The 17,362-nt window shown below is 39.9% G+C and overlaps 1 protein-coding gene across 2 annotated transcripts in view; it reads left to right on the top strand.

Annotated features, from left to right (window-relative positions):
- LOC129765339 (chondroitin sulfate N-acetylgalactosaminyltransferase 1) overlaps positions 1–17,138 on the top strand; it is a 197,724-nt gene extending 180,586 nt beyond the window's left edge. For both annotated transcript variants that reach the window (XM_055765525.1, XM_055765526.1), the window contains exons 4-6: positions 14,229–15,492; positions 15,559–15,707; positions 15,761–17,138. In XM_055765525.1, the coding sequence (XP_055621500.1) occupies positions 14,298–15,492; positions 15,559–15,707; positions 15,761–16,330 (1,914 nt within the window). In that variant the 5' untranslated portion in view covers positions 14,229–14,297 and the 3' untranslated portion in view covers positions 16,331–17,138. The remainder of the gene's footprint in view (positions 1–14,228; positions 15,493–15,558; positions 15,708–15,760) is intronic.
- Positions 17,139–17,362: the final 224 nt, after the last annotated feature.

Raw genomic sequence — 17,362 nt, forward strand, 5'->3', positions numbered from 1 at the left:
ATTGAATGAATGAAAATTGAGGATATTTTTGCGAGATTATTTTTTCTCTCTTATGTCAAGGAAATGCCTAAAAAAGAACAAGTGAAAGTTTGCTAAGGTAGAAAACAAATAAATAAAAGTAATAAAACAAAGATTATTAATAGACTGGGTACGGAAATAATGGAAAGAATATTAGTCACTAAGATTTATTTAGAACTGAAAAGAGAAGATAAAAGTTCCCTCATGTTTCACAGCAATTTCGGCTGCCGTTGATGATAAATAAATCGAGACGTTAATCAAGAGTAATCCTCAGTATACGCCAAATGAATTAGCAAATTCAATACAGATATCTAAATCCATCGTTGATGAGCATCTGCTGAAGCTTGTTTACGTATTGTTACGTTTCCACAAAATTTGAATGGAATGCCTTCAATGGATTGTACTTCAATCTGCGGCTCGATTTATAAATGTAACGAAAATGCCGTTTTGAAACAAATCGTCTACGTGATAGGCGTCGCCTTTTCATCAGGCCAACGTCAAACTGCGTGTCTCGATAAATTACACAATAAATTATTTTGGAGAAATGCTATATCATCAGCTCTTAAACCAACCTGTTATTACACCCTCAGATTATCACAGGTTGAGGTTTCTACAAAATTCATTCAAGGGCAAGAACTTCGATTCATTGGACAACATAAAAAATGTCTATGTCTAAAAAATGATGCCTTTGTACTCCTAAAAATCGACACAACTTTCCGGACATACCAGAATGACCCATCCTGATTTATCCTGATTTTTATTTTCATTTTCCCTGATTTTTGAAAATAACAGTTGGCAACTCTGGTCGTGAGACAATTGATGATGACTTTGGCGTCTTCTATCAAACGTCACGGACTGCATTTCTCAAGTGGACGTTTAAAATTGTTTCTGACTTGATGAAATTTGACGATGATGATAATGATTCAGTAGCTGAACAAGTTGCCACACGTACAGATTTTTCTGGAATGGTACAGATTTTTGACGTAGAACTACGTCTTTCATTAAGGGTGTCAAATCAGAAAACAGGTCACGTTTTTATGAAATAAAGTTAACGTTAATAACTATTTTTGCCGCGTACGGATTTTGGCGATTTACATACTAAACGAATCGGAAATTCCGTAAGATTTGTTTAAAAGCCATACATTAGAATCCCCTGGTTAGTAAATGGATAAAATTCATGAAAACTTTAAGTGTTTCTATTTTCCCATACATTTGTTCTGTCCATTTGAGTGCTTTCCCGAACAGAGCTATCAATAACGAGCAACTTATCGACGACCAACGGAGGGGAAATCGTAGGATTTAAAGTCTCCTTGAACAAAGGAAAAGAAGAAGAATGGAGGGGAATACTTGCCTAGAGTAAAAACAGTGGATCTCGCTGAGGCAAACTTTCATTCGGCATCGGGCTGTTGAGTAATCCAGTTCACTTTGCTTTCGCTGCGCTTCGATCTAAGATTGGACCCCATCAGTGGTAATCCAACTTGGATATCGTCGTTTGGTTTTTCTGTTCGTTTTTCGCGTTATTCGTATCGTGTGTTCTTCTTTCCGCGTCATAAATTGGACGCTTCGCGTAGTGTGTGATGAGCAAGAAGAAAAGGAAGGCAGGCTCGAGCCCTGCAAAAAAACGAACGCATTGCCAGGGGCAATAAAATTACGAGGTAAGCGTCATTTAATGGTGCACGCGGTGCAGTGAAAAGCGCTCGCACTGAACCGAGCCTTCGCGAATGTGACACCGCACCGAACAACAGCGAAGTAGGCGATTTCGGCGCGTCGGTCGAAGATGTATACGCCCAGGCAGCAACCAAAATCAAGCTCCCCCCGCTAGTGGTGAAGGCGGTCGCTCTTGACAAAATCATCAGCGAATTCGCATGGGTGTTACAGCAGAGTACAAGCTGTGTGGCATAATTCAGTCTTTTTCCAAGCAGTTAACATTGTTTATTTTCCGTTTTCATAAGGGCTTCGTTGGTGCCTTTGAGAATGCATCAATGCATTCAACTGACGTTATGGCGAAGCATACGTTAAGGTTGTGCACCAAAAAATTATTTGGGAATACCAAGCATCTTAAATGTCTTACTGGAATGTTATAAGTTATTTGGGTTCGCGTGCCAGTCGCAAAACTGCCTTCAACTAGGATTGCATTTGCGCTAATATTGATCATAATGAAGCATTGCTACTGTTTTCGAGGTTGTTATTAACAAAAAGAGTTTATTTCTCTTGTTTAGTCATCAAGAAAGTAAATGTTCTGGAATTTTGTATGTGATTAGGTTTTGCTTGCCGGTAGCAAAACTTCCTCCACTAAGGGTGACAGCTGCGCTTCTCTCGAGCATGAGAAAGTAATGCAACTCTTTTCGAGGCCAGTAATATTAACAGAAGCGTTTCTTTTGAGAATAGCGCAAAATGATGAGAAATGTTTATATTGCTAGTAGTATCAAGCCACCAATGTATGGCTCTGTATGCATGCTATGGTGAACGCTTGTTTGGCGCTTGGTTTACGCTTAGTTTGTACGAACGATATCTAGAGGTGCGATTCCTTTGAGGCAATACTAAATAACATGTAGCATGATATTTGATACTTGCAAGTGTTATCATTGTTGTTGTTTACATGCGGTGCCAAAGATATATTGATGTAGTTATGAGATATGGAATAATGGTGCGGGTGCAACATGTATATAATCGACTGTAGCCGAGTCTATGTCAATTTCGAAAAAGACCACCGGAATAGCCTTCGAGGTAAATTTTCAATTCATTGACATGAAATAAATTGCGACATACGATTGATTTGCGAGGGCAAGAATGAATCATCAATCAATTATCGTCAACTGATTCTACAATGAAAAAATCATTTCAGAGATTATTCTACTAAGCAGTTGTTTCTAAAATTTCACAGCATTATAGAATAATATCCGAAAATATAAACAAGCAACTTATATAAAATAACAGCAAAATAACCTCCCATCCGAGCTCCCGGAGCTTCTGGCGTGTCACCAAAGAAGTGTGAGGCCTGGTGTTGTCCTGATGAAAGACAATGCGGCCTCTGTTTATCAAAGATGGCATGAGTGCTACCTTCAAGCGGCGGTCCAGTTGTTGGCAGTACAGGTCCGAATTGAGCGTTTGGCCATAGGGAAGCAGCTCATAATAGATTATTCCTTGACAATCCCACCAAACACACAGCAGAACCTTCCTGGCCGTTAATGAGGGCTTGGCCACCGTCTGAGCCGCTTCAGCGGGCTTCGACCACGACCGTTTGCGCTTCACGTTGTCGTAAGTGACCCACTTTTCATCGCCAGTCACCATCCGCTTCAGAAACGGGTCGATTCAGCAGCGATTCACATGCGTCGATACGGTCAAAGATGTTTTTTTGCGTCAACGTGTGTGGCACTCATACATCGAGCTTCTTTGTGAATCCAAGCTTCTTCAAATGGTTAATAATGGTTTGATGACTTATCCCCAGCTCTTGGCCGATGCTACGGCTGCTACTATGCCGGTCTTTCTCGGCTAATTCAGCGATTTTGTCGCAATTTTCGACGACAGGCCTTCCGGAGCGTGGCGCATCTTCGACGATCTCTACACCAGAACGAAAACGTTGAAACCATCGTTGTGCGGTGGAAATTGAAACTGTATCGGGTCTATAAACTGCACAAATTTTATTGGCAGCTTGAGATGCATTTTTGCCTTTGTCATAGTAGTACTGTAAAATATGTTGGATTTTCTCTTTATTTTGCTCCATATTTGCGACACTATAACTCACGAACGACTTAACCAAACAAAACACTGTCAAGGACTATATTATAGCGCGCAAAAATACCTTTCCAACAAGCTGTAGTATGACTCGATACAATTAATACAACTAGAACTACGCGCTTACAACGACACCTCGCGGAAATACCGCAGGACTTTTTTGACAGCCTAATATTTTACACGCGTCTAATTCCTTACATTTGAACAAAGCAACATTGAGGTACATGACGATTTTTACGCCGGAATATCGCTTGGTGCTGCTGATCATAAAAGCATCCGCGTCAGACGGTGCGACGTATGTTGTGCCCCAGATCAACAGATTGAATCGTTTGTTCCAGGCTGAAAAAAACCTGAATTCACGATGCTAAATGAAGAGCTGAAAGATTTTTCCGTGATCATTCTCACTAATATCTGCGAGGAATCTTACGTTGTTTCTATGTCCAATGCTATTGAACATGAAGATCATATGAAAAGCGACCAGAATTTTAGGTTGGAATAGCAGAAGAAGAAATTATAAGAACAATGGACAGCGAAAGGCAGATCATTACAAAGGATATTTGTCGCAGTTGTTTTTCGTGGAGCTGATCAAACAAATGAGAAAAAGATACGATTTTGATGATTCGACGCTCAGGTTTACAAGATGTGGAGAATTAATTCCGCACCCAAAGACAAAATTACCCCGTTAGGAAATCACAATTTCAGAAAACGAGCATGTGCAGGGTTGGTGGACAAAAAGACGGGTGGGTAATGTCGGGGACATAACCGGAGTGACGTAGGACTATACAAAGGGGACAGCTTTTGTTAAATATATATTTTAAATATATTGTTTGATTTTCTTCTCCTGAAAAATGGATTAGTTTACTGTTTACTCTTTATGAACATGTTGGTGGTTCTGAAAAGAACCTTTGGCGTTGTGTTTTTGCGTTTTTTCTGAAACCTTTGTACTTATCAACGCCGGGCAACTTTTGGCGTATGCACATATCGTACAATCAAAATGATGGCTGTGATAGGGAATGCATAGGTGGTCATCAGCGCGCGTTTTGTACTCTAGCGGTACACACTCACAGGATAGAGACAAATCGGCATACTCAGCCAAAGGGGCGAGTCCAACGAGACGAACGAATGAGCGTTAAAAGGGAGCGATGACAAAAAATACATTCATTACGATTTGTTCGCTCGTTGGATTCACATGCAGGCTAAAAAGGGTCCTTTTCAGGGTCACAAAATTATCTTCAATCTAAAGAGTTTATTGTTTTGTTATCACTCGATATCCCCATCTTGTTCGGCTAAACCTTTCTGTTTAGCGATTGCGTTTGCCACTCGCCACAGCTTTCACAGTTGGAAAATTTCTTCCCATCCAGCTTTGTGACATGTTGTACAGTAAATTACATTCAATGCGACGTGCCGAAGCGCCACTCAGTGTCACATTGGAGGCGATTTTAACCTGGAATTGAACATTTGCGATGACAGTAGTACAGTGTCGACTTTCAATGTGGGGTCATAATTTGGATCTCTATGTTTACAAAAATGTTCAACTAAATAAGTCGCATTACATGTCCGTCCAATTAGCTAAATGTCGAACTAATTGTAAATTACTGTACTTTCAATCTGGAAACAATTCAAGAATAGGTGAAAATCGAATAATCAGGAAAGTCCCCAACTATCAATAAGCTCAGAACAACTGCCAAATTCACATTCTCATCATATCCTGGCAAACAAATTATGAAAAAATCAATTTGTGTTTTATTATTATTTTGGATATTGTTTTAGAAAGCATTGAACTGTATTTCCTAAACTCTTTTTTGAAAGGTTTAATGGCCCTGAAAAGCGCCTTGTTTTATGGAATGGTTCCAATTTAGAAAACTTAGTACTCGTGGTTTTGAAAAAAAACCATTTCGAACGTCCTCGATGCCGCCTTGTTCTGGATTTGCCACCAAAGCAGTTTGTATAAAGAACAAACTTTTTTCTTCTGCTACCTGATGCCGTTTTGTGATTGCGTTTGCCACTCGCCACTCGCTGCAACTGCCTGTTTTCTTGATGTCCACCGAACTGAATGTGCTCTGTTCCGAATGCGGGGTTTCTTATCGTCGCGAGCAGCTTTGCCAGCTAACTCGATCACTTCGGCGGCCGAAACTATATAACGCCGGCTAGGTGGACTGGTGCACTGGTACTAACGCGCTCGGCCTAGCTATCCTTGCGGGGAACTCCAGATCAACACGGTTCGAGCGGGATTTTGCCTTTCCCTTCACTTTTCCTCCTTTACCATGTCCAGACATGGCTGCTTGGGTTGGTTTGTTGATGTGTTGTGATGCGAACCGATGTGGTGTACGGTTTGGATGAGAATGATCGTTACGGAAGGAAGGAAGGTCTTGAATTATAGAGGCTTTAAACTTTTGCAGTTCATTCGTCTCTAGCCTTGAGGAAGGCCCTTTGAAAACTCTACTCTACTCTACTCCAGCGCTACCACCTCCGCCCTCTTGCCATGAGAAAGGCACTTGATCCCTCGCCGTCCAGCCCGTCCAGCAACGATGTTGTCCAGTCGGTGTCCACACAAAGAATGATCGTTACGGCAGCGGAGCGGGGATTTTTAAGCTGACTGGCTGGCTCGAGAATTACGCATGTGTGAGACTGCGACCAATGTTTCGTTCATTTTTTTTTCTTTTTCCTTTCCAATCGTGCTTCATTCTATTTCGCTGCTGCTCTGGTTGCCCGTTTTGGTCGGTACGATTTGAGGAGCACAAAATGGACCAATCAAAAATGGGCACATAGTGCATTTGGACAATGCTTGATATTTCACAATTATTCAATTATTTATCTCAAGAAAAATTAAATGTTATTCGTTATGATAGATGCGTAGATATATTTCCTATCAATTGATGCAAAAACCTTTGCGATCTATTGAGAAATGCTCGAGTTATAAGCGTTCCAAATCTTGCATTTTTTCCTACTTGTTCAGTGCCTAGATTTCCATTTCACCCCCTATATCTTCCGGTTAGACGTAGTCCTACGTCAAAAATGGATGCGTTCCATGTTAGATGAATTGACGGCATTTCGGCGCTTCGATGCCTTGTTTGATTTTTTTTCTGAATATAATTAGAACAGAAATAAGGTTCGAAATCGGATCAGCAATGATACGATGAACGCTATTTCGAGATCAAAAATTTGGTCAAACATCGTGGCAGCAGTTCGAAAATTTTAATAAATGATAGTATGCAATCTAGATTCAGAAAAAAACTATGCATAAGCACCATAATATTTTTTTCATGCTGATAAATTATTTTTTCTCTACAACGAATATTTTTTCGATGGTACAGATTTTTGGAAAAAAAGTACAGATGAGAAAGACTTTGGTATAGATTTAAATGTGGCAACACTGCCTCGGACAAGAGTTTGCGTACAGAGGGCATCAGAGGCAAATACATGACAATTGTACACTCATACCTCGTTTTACGGCCTAGAAACGTTCCACGAAATTCGGCCGCAAAGCGAAAAGCCGTATAAGGAATCAATTATTCTAATACAAATTCATACAAATTCAATCAGATCGGTTCCAAATTTGTTAAATATGTAGCATGGTTTATCATTCAAAATGTATTTTAACTTTTTATTTTTATTTCATTTGAATCCCGAATTAAATAATAATATTACATTTAAATTTATTTCATTTAAATCCAAAATATATAAACAAAAATAAAATTATAAACAAAAATAAAACAACTTCAAGTGGTTGTATGGTTAGCGTAACAGCCTCACAATCCGATCGGCCTGGGTTCAATCCCAGCTGGCGTCGTTGGGATTTTCTGAGGCGAAAAATCTCTGGTTACGTCTTCCTTCGGAGCGGAAGTAAAAGAAGTTGGCCCGGCTCATGAGTTGTTGAGTCTGATAGGTAGGAACAGGTGGAGTCGCCTCCCTGATGTCGGTGATTGGCACTAAAGTGGCGGAAATAGGCCGACGAAAAATAAGCGAAGATAAAAAAAAAAAAAAAACAACTTCATGTTACATGGGATATGTGTATGTATACATGCCGGTAATTTACCGGTTCTACCGGTAATGAAATTTTCATTACCGAATAAGCGGTTATTGAAATTTTGGTACGGTAATGCAATCCCTACACTTGACATTGAAAAAATGCTCAATAAAAAACTAACTTAACTGTAACAAAGGATTACAATATGTATTATGATTTTGAGCATGTTGGGAGCATGTTTATTTCGTTTATGACTGATTCAAATAGAGTGTCATATAATACCAAAATCACGGCGGTCGCAGACGGATCTGATTCCAAAACTGAAATTAGAAATCATCATTCAATATAATGTTTACTGGAATACAGCCTCAAAAATGTAAAAGTGGATCTAGATCCTACAAGAATATGGGTGATATTTCGTAAAGTCTTCACTCGGAAATGCGTTCAAATTGATTGGTTGATCTAATATTTCTGTCGTAAACGAATCTTGTAGAGTACTGCAAAGATCTCAAGTTTGAGAATAGAGCGTACTGGGAAAAATGCGAGGGATGGAGTGTGAGCACGGAGAATTGGTTGTGGATTCTACAAATGTGAAGTTCAAAATTCCACAGAACGAAGTGCGATGAAAATTATACTTTAACAGTGAAGGGTGTTAAGACAAAAATTTGGTCGGCTTAAACCTGACACATTTCTTTTAATCATGCATTTAAAAAAAGACGGGTGGGTAATGTCGGGGACATAACCGGAGTGACGTAGGACTATATAAAGGGGACAGCTTTTGTTAAATATATATTTTAAATATATTGTTTTATTTTCTTCTTCTACGTGAATACCTACCTATCTACCTGAAAAATTGATTAGTTTACTGTTTACTCTTTATGAATATGTTGATGGTTCTGAAAAGAACCTTTGGTGTTGTGTTTTTGTTATCACTCGATATTCCCATCTTGTTCGGTTAAACCTTCCTGTTTAGCTATTGCGTTTGCCACTCGCCACAGCTTTCACAGTTGGAAAATATCTTCCCATCCAGCTTGTGACATGTTGTTCAGTAAATTATATTTAATGCGACGTGCCGGAGAAACACTTTGCCACTCACTGAAACTAATTGTTGCCTTGATGAGCGCCGAACCGAAGCTGCTCTGTTCTTGATGCGGGTTTTCTGATTGTCGTGAGCAGCTTTGCAAGCCAACTCGAGCACTCCGACGGCCGAAACTCTATAATCGCTGTTAGGTATACTGGTGCTCCGGCACCAATCCGTTCGGCCTAGTTACCCTTGCAGAGCCATCAGTGAATGCGACCAGCAGGGAACTGGAGACCTGCATGGTTCGAGTGAGACTTTGCCTTTCCCTTAACTTGTCCTCCTTTGTTGCGACCACGATGCCGATGTCGTACAACCACACGGGTTTACGGTTTGAAAGAAAATAAGATATTTTTTTGGGGTCCGCGTGTTTTATACTCTAGCGGTACACACTCACAGGATAGAGACAAATCGGCAGACTCAGCCAGAGGGGCGAGTCCAACGAGACGAACGAAGATCACTTCGGCGGCGGAAACTATATAACGCCGGCTAGGTGGACTGGTGCACTGGTACTAACGCGCTCGGCCTAGCTACCCTTGCGGGGAACTCCAGATCAACACGGTTCGAGCGGGATTTTGCCTTTCCCTTCACTTTTCCTCCTTTACCATGTCCAGACATGGCTGCTTGGGTTGGTTTGTTGATGTGTTGTGATGCGAACCGATGTGGTGTACGGTTTGAATGAGAATGATCGTTACGGCAGCGGAGCGGGAATTTTTAAGCTGACTGGCTGGCTCGAGAATAACGCATGTGTGAGACAACGACCAATGTTTCGTTCATTTTTTTCTTTTTCCTTTCCAAACTCTTATGACGTGTTAGAGGAACCGTTAAAAGTGGTCAAAGCAAATGCCACCTACTAAATCGAAGTGTTCGGGGTATGTTAGTCCACAGTCAGGAAGCTTGACTCGAGCGGAAGTTGAAGACCGAAAAGCCTCTCTCTGTTCTCCGATGTGTCGGGAACAAGGTTAGAGTATCGTCACAAGCCCCGCATCGAGCTAGCAAAAAGAGTCGGACTGTCGACTAATAAAAGAGTAGTAATTTCAAATCACGACGATAACCAAAACAAGGCGGAAAACATGATACCGGAAGCTGTACAAGACAATGCTGACGATGTTCGATTGCGAAATGGACGATGCAACCTACGTCGAAGCAAACTTCAAACAGCTTTTTTGACAGAGTTTTTATATGACGAATTTCATGCCAACTCGTCTTAGGAGTTGGTAGCACCATCTCAGATAGTAGTGAAACGTTGTGGGTGTAAAAAAAGCCAATTTTTTTTCTTAATTTTTTGCAAAAATTTATGACTTTATAACTATGATACCTACAAAACTCTTGTCAAAGGATGAAATGTAGGAAATTTTCGAAACAAAATTTCGCTCAAAAAAAAAAAAGTTATTTTAAAAATTAAAATTCTTTTTTCTCAAAAACGTATTTTTTTTAAATTCCCAAAAGTATATATATGAATAGCCCTCACAATTTCCAACAAGTCGTCCATACATCGGAAAAAGTTTTTTTAACAACAACTTTTTCATGTTTTCTTTGAAAAAAATACAACTAATCCTAATGTTGTGTAAAGTCAAGAAAGCGATATAGTGTATTAGATAAAGTTTCAGATCTTAGTAAAATATGAACTTTTGACCAAGACATCAAGTTTTTGGAATATAAGTCATTTTTGTATGAAGACTCCTGAAAAAATTAAACATAAATAGTAATTTTTCAAAGAAAAAAAAAGACGGGTGGGTAATGTCGGGGACATAACCGGAGTGACGTAGGACTATACAAAGGGGACAGCTTTTGTTAAATATATATTTTAAATATATTGTTTTATTTTGAGTACGTGAATACCTACCTATCTACCTGAAAAATGGATTAGTTTACTGTTTACTCTCTCTTTATGAATACGTTGATGGTTCTGAAAAGAACCTTTGGTGTTGTGTTTTTGTTATCACTCGATATTCCCATCTTGTTCGGTTAAACCTTCCTCTTTAGCTATTGCGTTTGCCACTCGCCACAGCTTTCACAGTTGGAAAATTTCTTCCCATCCAGCTTTGTGACATGTTGTACAGTAAATTACATTTAATGCGACGTGCCGGAGAAACACTTTGCCTCTCACTGAAACTAATTGTTGCCTTGATGAGCGCCGAACCGAAGCTGCTCTAGCGGTACACACTCACAGGATAGAGACAAATCGGCCGACTCAGCCAGAGGGGCGAGTCCAACGAGACGAACGAATGAGCGTTAAAAGGGAGCGATGGCAAAAAAATACATTCATTACGATTTGTTCGCTCGTTGGATTCACATGCAGGCTAAAACGGGTCCTTTTCAGGATCACAAAATTATTTTCAATCTAAAGAGTTTATTGTTTTGTTATCACTCGATATCCCCATCTTGTTCGGCTAAACCTTTCTGTTTAGCGATTGCATTTGCCACTCGCCACAGCTTTCACAGTTGGAAAATTTCTTCCCATCCAGCTTGTGACATATTTTACAGTAAATTACATTCAATGCGACGTGCCGAAGCGCCACTCAGTGTCGCATTGAAGGCGATTTTAACCTGTAATTGAACATTTACGATGACAGTGGTACAGTGTCGACTTTCAATGTGGGGTCATAATTTGGATCTCTATGTTTACAAAAATGTCCAACTAAATAAGTCGCATTACATGTCCGTCCAATTAGCTAAATGTCGAACTAATTGTAAATTACTGTACTTTCAATCTGGAAACAATTCAAGAATAGGTGAAAATTGAATAATCAGGAAAGTCCCCAACTATCAATAAGCTCAGAACAACTGCCAAATTCACATTCTCATCATATCCTGGCAAACAAATTATGAAAAAATCAATTTGTGTTTTATTATTATTTTGGATAATGTTTTAGAAAGCATTGAACTGTATCTCCTAAACTCTTTTTTTGGAAGGTTTAATGGCCTTGAAAAGCGCCTTGTTTTATGGAATGGTTCCAATTTAGAAAACTTAGTACTCGTGGTTTTGAAAAAAACCATCTCGAACGCCCTCGATGCCGCCTTGTTCTGGATTTGCCACCAAAGCAGTTTGTATAAAAAACAAACTTTTTTCTTCTGCTACCTGATGCCGTTTTGCGATTGCGTTTGCCACTCGCCACTCGCTGCAACTGCCTGTTGTTGTCTTGATGTGTTCTGTTCTGAATGCGGTTTTTCTTATCGTCGCGAGCAGCTCTACCAGCCAACTCGATCACTTCGGCGGCCGAAACTATATAACGCCGACTAGGTGGACTGGTGCACTGGTACTAACGCGCTCGGCCTAGCTATCCTTGCGGGGAACTCCAGATCAACACGGTACGAGCGGGATTTTGCCTTTCCCTTCACTTTTCCTCCTTTACCATGTCCAGACATGGCTGCTTGGGTTGGTTTGTTGATGTGTTGTGATGCGAACCGATGTGGTGTACGGTTTGAATGAGAATGATCGTTACGGAAGGAAGGTATTGTATTATAGAGACTTTAAACTTTTGCAGTTCATTCGTCTCTAGCCTTGAGAAAGGCCCTTTGAAAACTCTACTCTACTTTACTCCAGCGCTACCACCTCCGCCCTCTTGCCTTGAGAAAGGCACTCGATCCCTCGCCGTCCACCCCGTCCAACAACGATGTTGTCCAGTCGGTGTCCACACAAAGAATGATCGTTACGGCAGCGGAGCGGGGATTTTTAAGCTGACTGGCTGGCTCGATAGTTACGCATGTGTGAGACTGCGACCAATGTTTCGTTCATTTTTTTCTTTTTCCTTTCCAATCGTGCTTCATTCTATTTCGCTGCTGCTCTGGTTGCCCGTTTTGGTCGGTACGATTTGAGGAGCACAAAATGGACCAATCAAAAATGGGCACATAGTGCATTTTGACAATGCTTGATATTTCACAATTATTCAATTATTTATCTCAAGAAAAATTAAATGTTATTCGTTATGATAGATGCGTAGATATTTCCTATCAATTGATGCAAAAACCTTTGCGATCTATTGAGAAATGCTCGAGTTATAAGCGTTCCAAATCTTACATTTTTTCCTACTTGTTCAGTGCCTGGATTTCCATTTCACCCCTATATCTTCCGGTTAGACGTAGTCCTACGTCAAAATGAAAAAGTTGTTGTTCGAAAAACTTTTTCCATGTAAATGTGCCCATCTTCAGATGCATGGGTGACTTGTTGGAAATTTTAAGGACTATTTATATCCATTTTTTTGTTCAGAATTTTAAAACACATGTTTTCGAGAAAAATGAAATTAATTTTCAAAATATTTTTTTTTCTAAAAATTTGTTTGATATTTATAACCTAAATAATTTTCCAAATTTCATTTTCTGACCAACTTTTTGTAGGCCTTATAGTTTTTAAATCAAGATTTTCGAAAAAAAAGTTAGGAAAAATCTATCAGGCCTGCAAAATTTTAGTCAAAGAATGGAATATAGGAAATTATTTAGGTTGTCATTAAAAATTATCAAAGTATTTTTTGAAAAAAAAAATAATTGAAAAAAAAATATTTTGAAAATTAAAATTCATTTTTCTCGAACACATATGTTTTTGAATTTCTGAAAAAATATTTATAAATAGCCCTTAAAATTTCCAACTAGTTTTCCATACATCGGACGATGGGCACATTTACATGGAAAAAGTTTTTCGAACAACAACTTTTTAATTTTTTTCTTTGAAAAATGCTATTAATGTTCTATTCGTTACATTTTTATGCATAAATTATCGCATTTTAAATGCTCTGCTGATAACTTTTCTCTATTTAGAACCATGTCAAGTACATGTCAAACGTGAGAATTTACACACAAAAAAGTTACAAGCAAAACATTTTTTTTTTCAGGAGTTTTCATTCAAAAATGACTTATATTCCAAAAATTATGAAAGATAGAAAGTTGATGTCTTCGACAAAGGTTTTACTAAGATCTGAAACTTTGTCGAACACACTATATCGCTATCTTGACTTTACACAAAATTAGGATTAGTTGTATTTTTTCGAAGAAAACATGAAAATGTTGTTGTTATAAAAACTTTTTCCCTGTAAAAGTGCCCATCTTCCGATGTATGGACGACTTGTTGGAAATTGTGAGGGGTATTCATATATATATATATATATATATATATATATATATATATATATATATATATATATATATATATATATATATATATATATATATATATATTTTTAAAATGAAGTACTTCACCCAAATTTTGATCGTATACAATTCAGTTCCGTTAAAAAAATCCATTTTGTCACACTTTCATAGTTCTGTTGTTAGAAGATGTTATTAAAGTGAAAATAGTAAATATAATGAGTAAATAATTTATGATCGATAATGGTTAAAAAGGATCCGAAATTGATTATTTGTAATTTTCTGTAAATTTTAATGAATATCGTATAGCTGATATTTTTTTTCTGTGCAATCTCCATTCTGTTTCAGATTCATCTAGCCCATCCATGCCACCACCGCCGTATATTCGATGAATGAACGTCAATCTCTCGGAGCAGCATGGTTCGCATGGCAGGATCCAAGCTACTAGCAAGACTGCTTCTGCTGATTTCATCGGTCACCCTTATTTCACTGCTAGCACTAACCCGGTGCGGACTCGGGGGACTGATCGCAACAGAAAACGGTCTTGTGAGTGCAAATATTGGAGGAGGAGGAGGAGGAGCAGGTGCTGCTATCGGAATCGGCGATGAAGAGTACGGAGCCAGTTCGGGGATCAGAGAGTCCGCCGCTGCACTGTCTGCACAGAGTCGTTTCGCAAACGATGAGCAGCAAAATGGGTACTTGCAGATGCTGCAGCAGCGTGAAGAGGAAAACCTCAAAGAGGTAGCAAAACTTACGGCCGAGATAAAGGCACTGAAGCTGCAGATTTTGCAGCTTAAAAATGGAGCCCAAGCGGCTGCGGCATCAGCCGCTCAGCAAGTTCCGGTGGGCGATCTGTTAAATAGTAGTAGTGCATTGAATGCCCCTCAAACGTCAACCTTACATGATTGCTCGGTCTTTATTCGGCGACAAGTTGGGTCTGCAGAAATTCTACATGGTCTTCCGTTGAATAACGAGTACGAACTCATTCCATTCAATCATTTCACGTTTAGTCGAGTTTATCCGATCGAATTGGGCCTTGGTAAGCGGGTCGTTGAGAAGCCCATAGGGTATAAGCGGAGAGATATTTTGGGCGCGCTAAATAAAGCGATCGAAACGTTGAACCGCAACATAAGTTCGAACATGATGAAGTATACCCTGGATGACTTCACCGAAGGCATCTACCGCAATGAACCCACAACGGGGACACAGTATGAGTTGTACTTCCGAACGAAGGAAGTCAACAAAAGTGTTGCCTCCAATGGGTTACATCACGACCATAGTAATCACGGGACGACGAAGCTAGTTGTGATGCGTCCATTTGCCCCGTTGCAAACGATACAAATGGAAGCGTTTCCAAAACAGCAGGAAAAAGAACTGATTCACATCATCCTGCCGCTGTCCGGGAGAACCTCAACGTTCCAAAGCTTCATGGATAAGTATGTGAAGATTGCGTTGAAGCACGACAAAAGGGTACATCTGACGGTGGTGTACTTCGGCGAGGAGGGACTGTCCGAGGCACGGTCCATCATGAGTCGAGTGATCGGCATGAAGAATTCCGGAGGAAACTCGTCTAATCTTAAATTGTTAGCGTTGAATGAAACGTTCTCGAGAGGTGGGTGACCAACGAACTGTTCCGTTCCATTTTCCATTGCAACTTGTATTTCGTTCTTTTCCGCAGCGAAAGCTCTCCGAGTTGGTGCTGAAAAAGTCTGGAGCAGTAATGTAAATAAAGACAAGGATGTTCTGCTGTTCATGTGTGATGTAGATATAGTATTTAGTGCGAAATTTTTAGATAGATGCCGCTGGAATACAAAACCCAACAAAAAGGTGATCACGACCCGTTGATTCAGCGCGTTTTTTTTGACCATCGTTTTTTCCAGGTGTACTATCCCGTGGTATTCAGTCTATACAACCCTCACGTGGTCTACACGCTGCAGGGTAAAGAGGTTCCTCCCGAAACCGATCAGTTGCTCATTTCGAAAGATTCCGGCTTCTGGCGAGATTTCGGCTACGGTATGACCTGTCAGTACAGGTCCGACTTTCTCAAGGTGCGTGGGTTCGACGAGGAAATCATTGGCTGGGGCGGAGAGGATGTGATGCTGTACCGGAAGTACGTGCGTTCACACATAAAGGTGATCCGGGCGACAGATCCGGGAATATTTCACATTTGGCATCCGAAGGTGTGCACGGGAGTGACCGCAGGCCAGAAGCTCTCGGTGGACCAATACCGGGCGTGTATACGATCGAGGGCGCTGAACGAGGCTTCGCATGCGCAGTTAGGATTTTTGGCTTTCCGCGATGACATTGCCGCAAACGAGAGTAAGATGTTGGGTGGATCGAGGCATGTTAATTCGAGCAAAGCAGGTCAACGAATCAGCAGTGGTGATAAGGAGGGCGGAGAGATAGCTAAGAAATTCACAACGACGGATAGTAACAGGAGAAGTACATGATCTTTCATGATACAGCATCAGGAAAGCATTTGGAGGATAGAGTTTTAGGATTTGAGAATGAAGCTGATGCAGCCTTTTGGGGTTGAGATTCCTGATGTTTGTAAGCAAACCCTATGTTAGGGTCTCGAAGACCGTACTATTTTTACACACCAATTTATGTTTTGTTGTAAAACAATAAGGTATTTGTAAATAAACTGAACTAAACTAGTGACAAAAAGAGAAATATTTCCCTATCTAGCTAAAAACATTCGAACCGATTAGAACTGTAGATCAAAAATAGGTATAGATCGTAAATATCTACAAACAATTATCAATCTTTACCCTTTATCTGTCTCTTGCTGGCGATGAGAGACACATTGCTCAAACTAGTTGATAGCCGCCACGTCGCGAACGACGATTGCGGAGTGATGGTCCATATGGGACAGTACAGTGTCCCCTGGCAACATCATCGCTCCGCGCCTATTTTCGGTTGCCCCATCGCGACATATAAATGCGATTTTCCGCTGTAGATAGCGAAAGCGCGGAAGTGGACGTAAATAGAGCGGCAAAAAAAAAGTTGTTACGCTGAGGTATAACTGAGGTTCATGACTTGCCTGATTTTACACGTACGCATTAATCATTTTCAAGTGACCTGAAGCGTTTAGTCATTAGTTCCGTTGCCAAAAAAATGACAGAAGCGAAACTCATAGAAAAATTCAATGTTGGTTATTTGGAAATATTCGCCTAGGTTCCACTAAAGTGTAGTACAATCCGTTGTAAATATGTAGAAGATTACTAATTCAATAGGACAACTGAAGGAAAAGACTAATTAAACTTTCATAATACTAGAATCTTGTATTATTTTTATTTATGGCTAGATGACATTCATGGAATGGTGATCGAAAGGTAAGATATTCTATTACATGAAGGCTGTGTTTTCTATCAGATAACGTATAGACGGATCTCGCGCCAATTCGTTTATGGTATTGGCATGACCCTCTCAAAACTTAATGAAACATTCTGGGCGTGAAGACCTTACATAATTATGCAACT

Source organism: Toxorhynchites rutilus, chromosome 2, assembly GCF_029784135.1.
Source record: "Toxorhynchites rutilus septentrionalis strain SRP chromosome 2, ASM2978413v1, whole genome shotgun sequence".
Classification (NCBI taxonomy): Eukaryota; Metazoa; Arthropoda; class Insecta; order Diptera; family Culicidae; genus Toxorhynchites; species Toxorhynchites rutilus.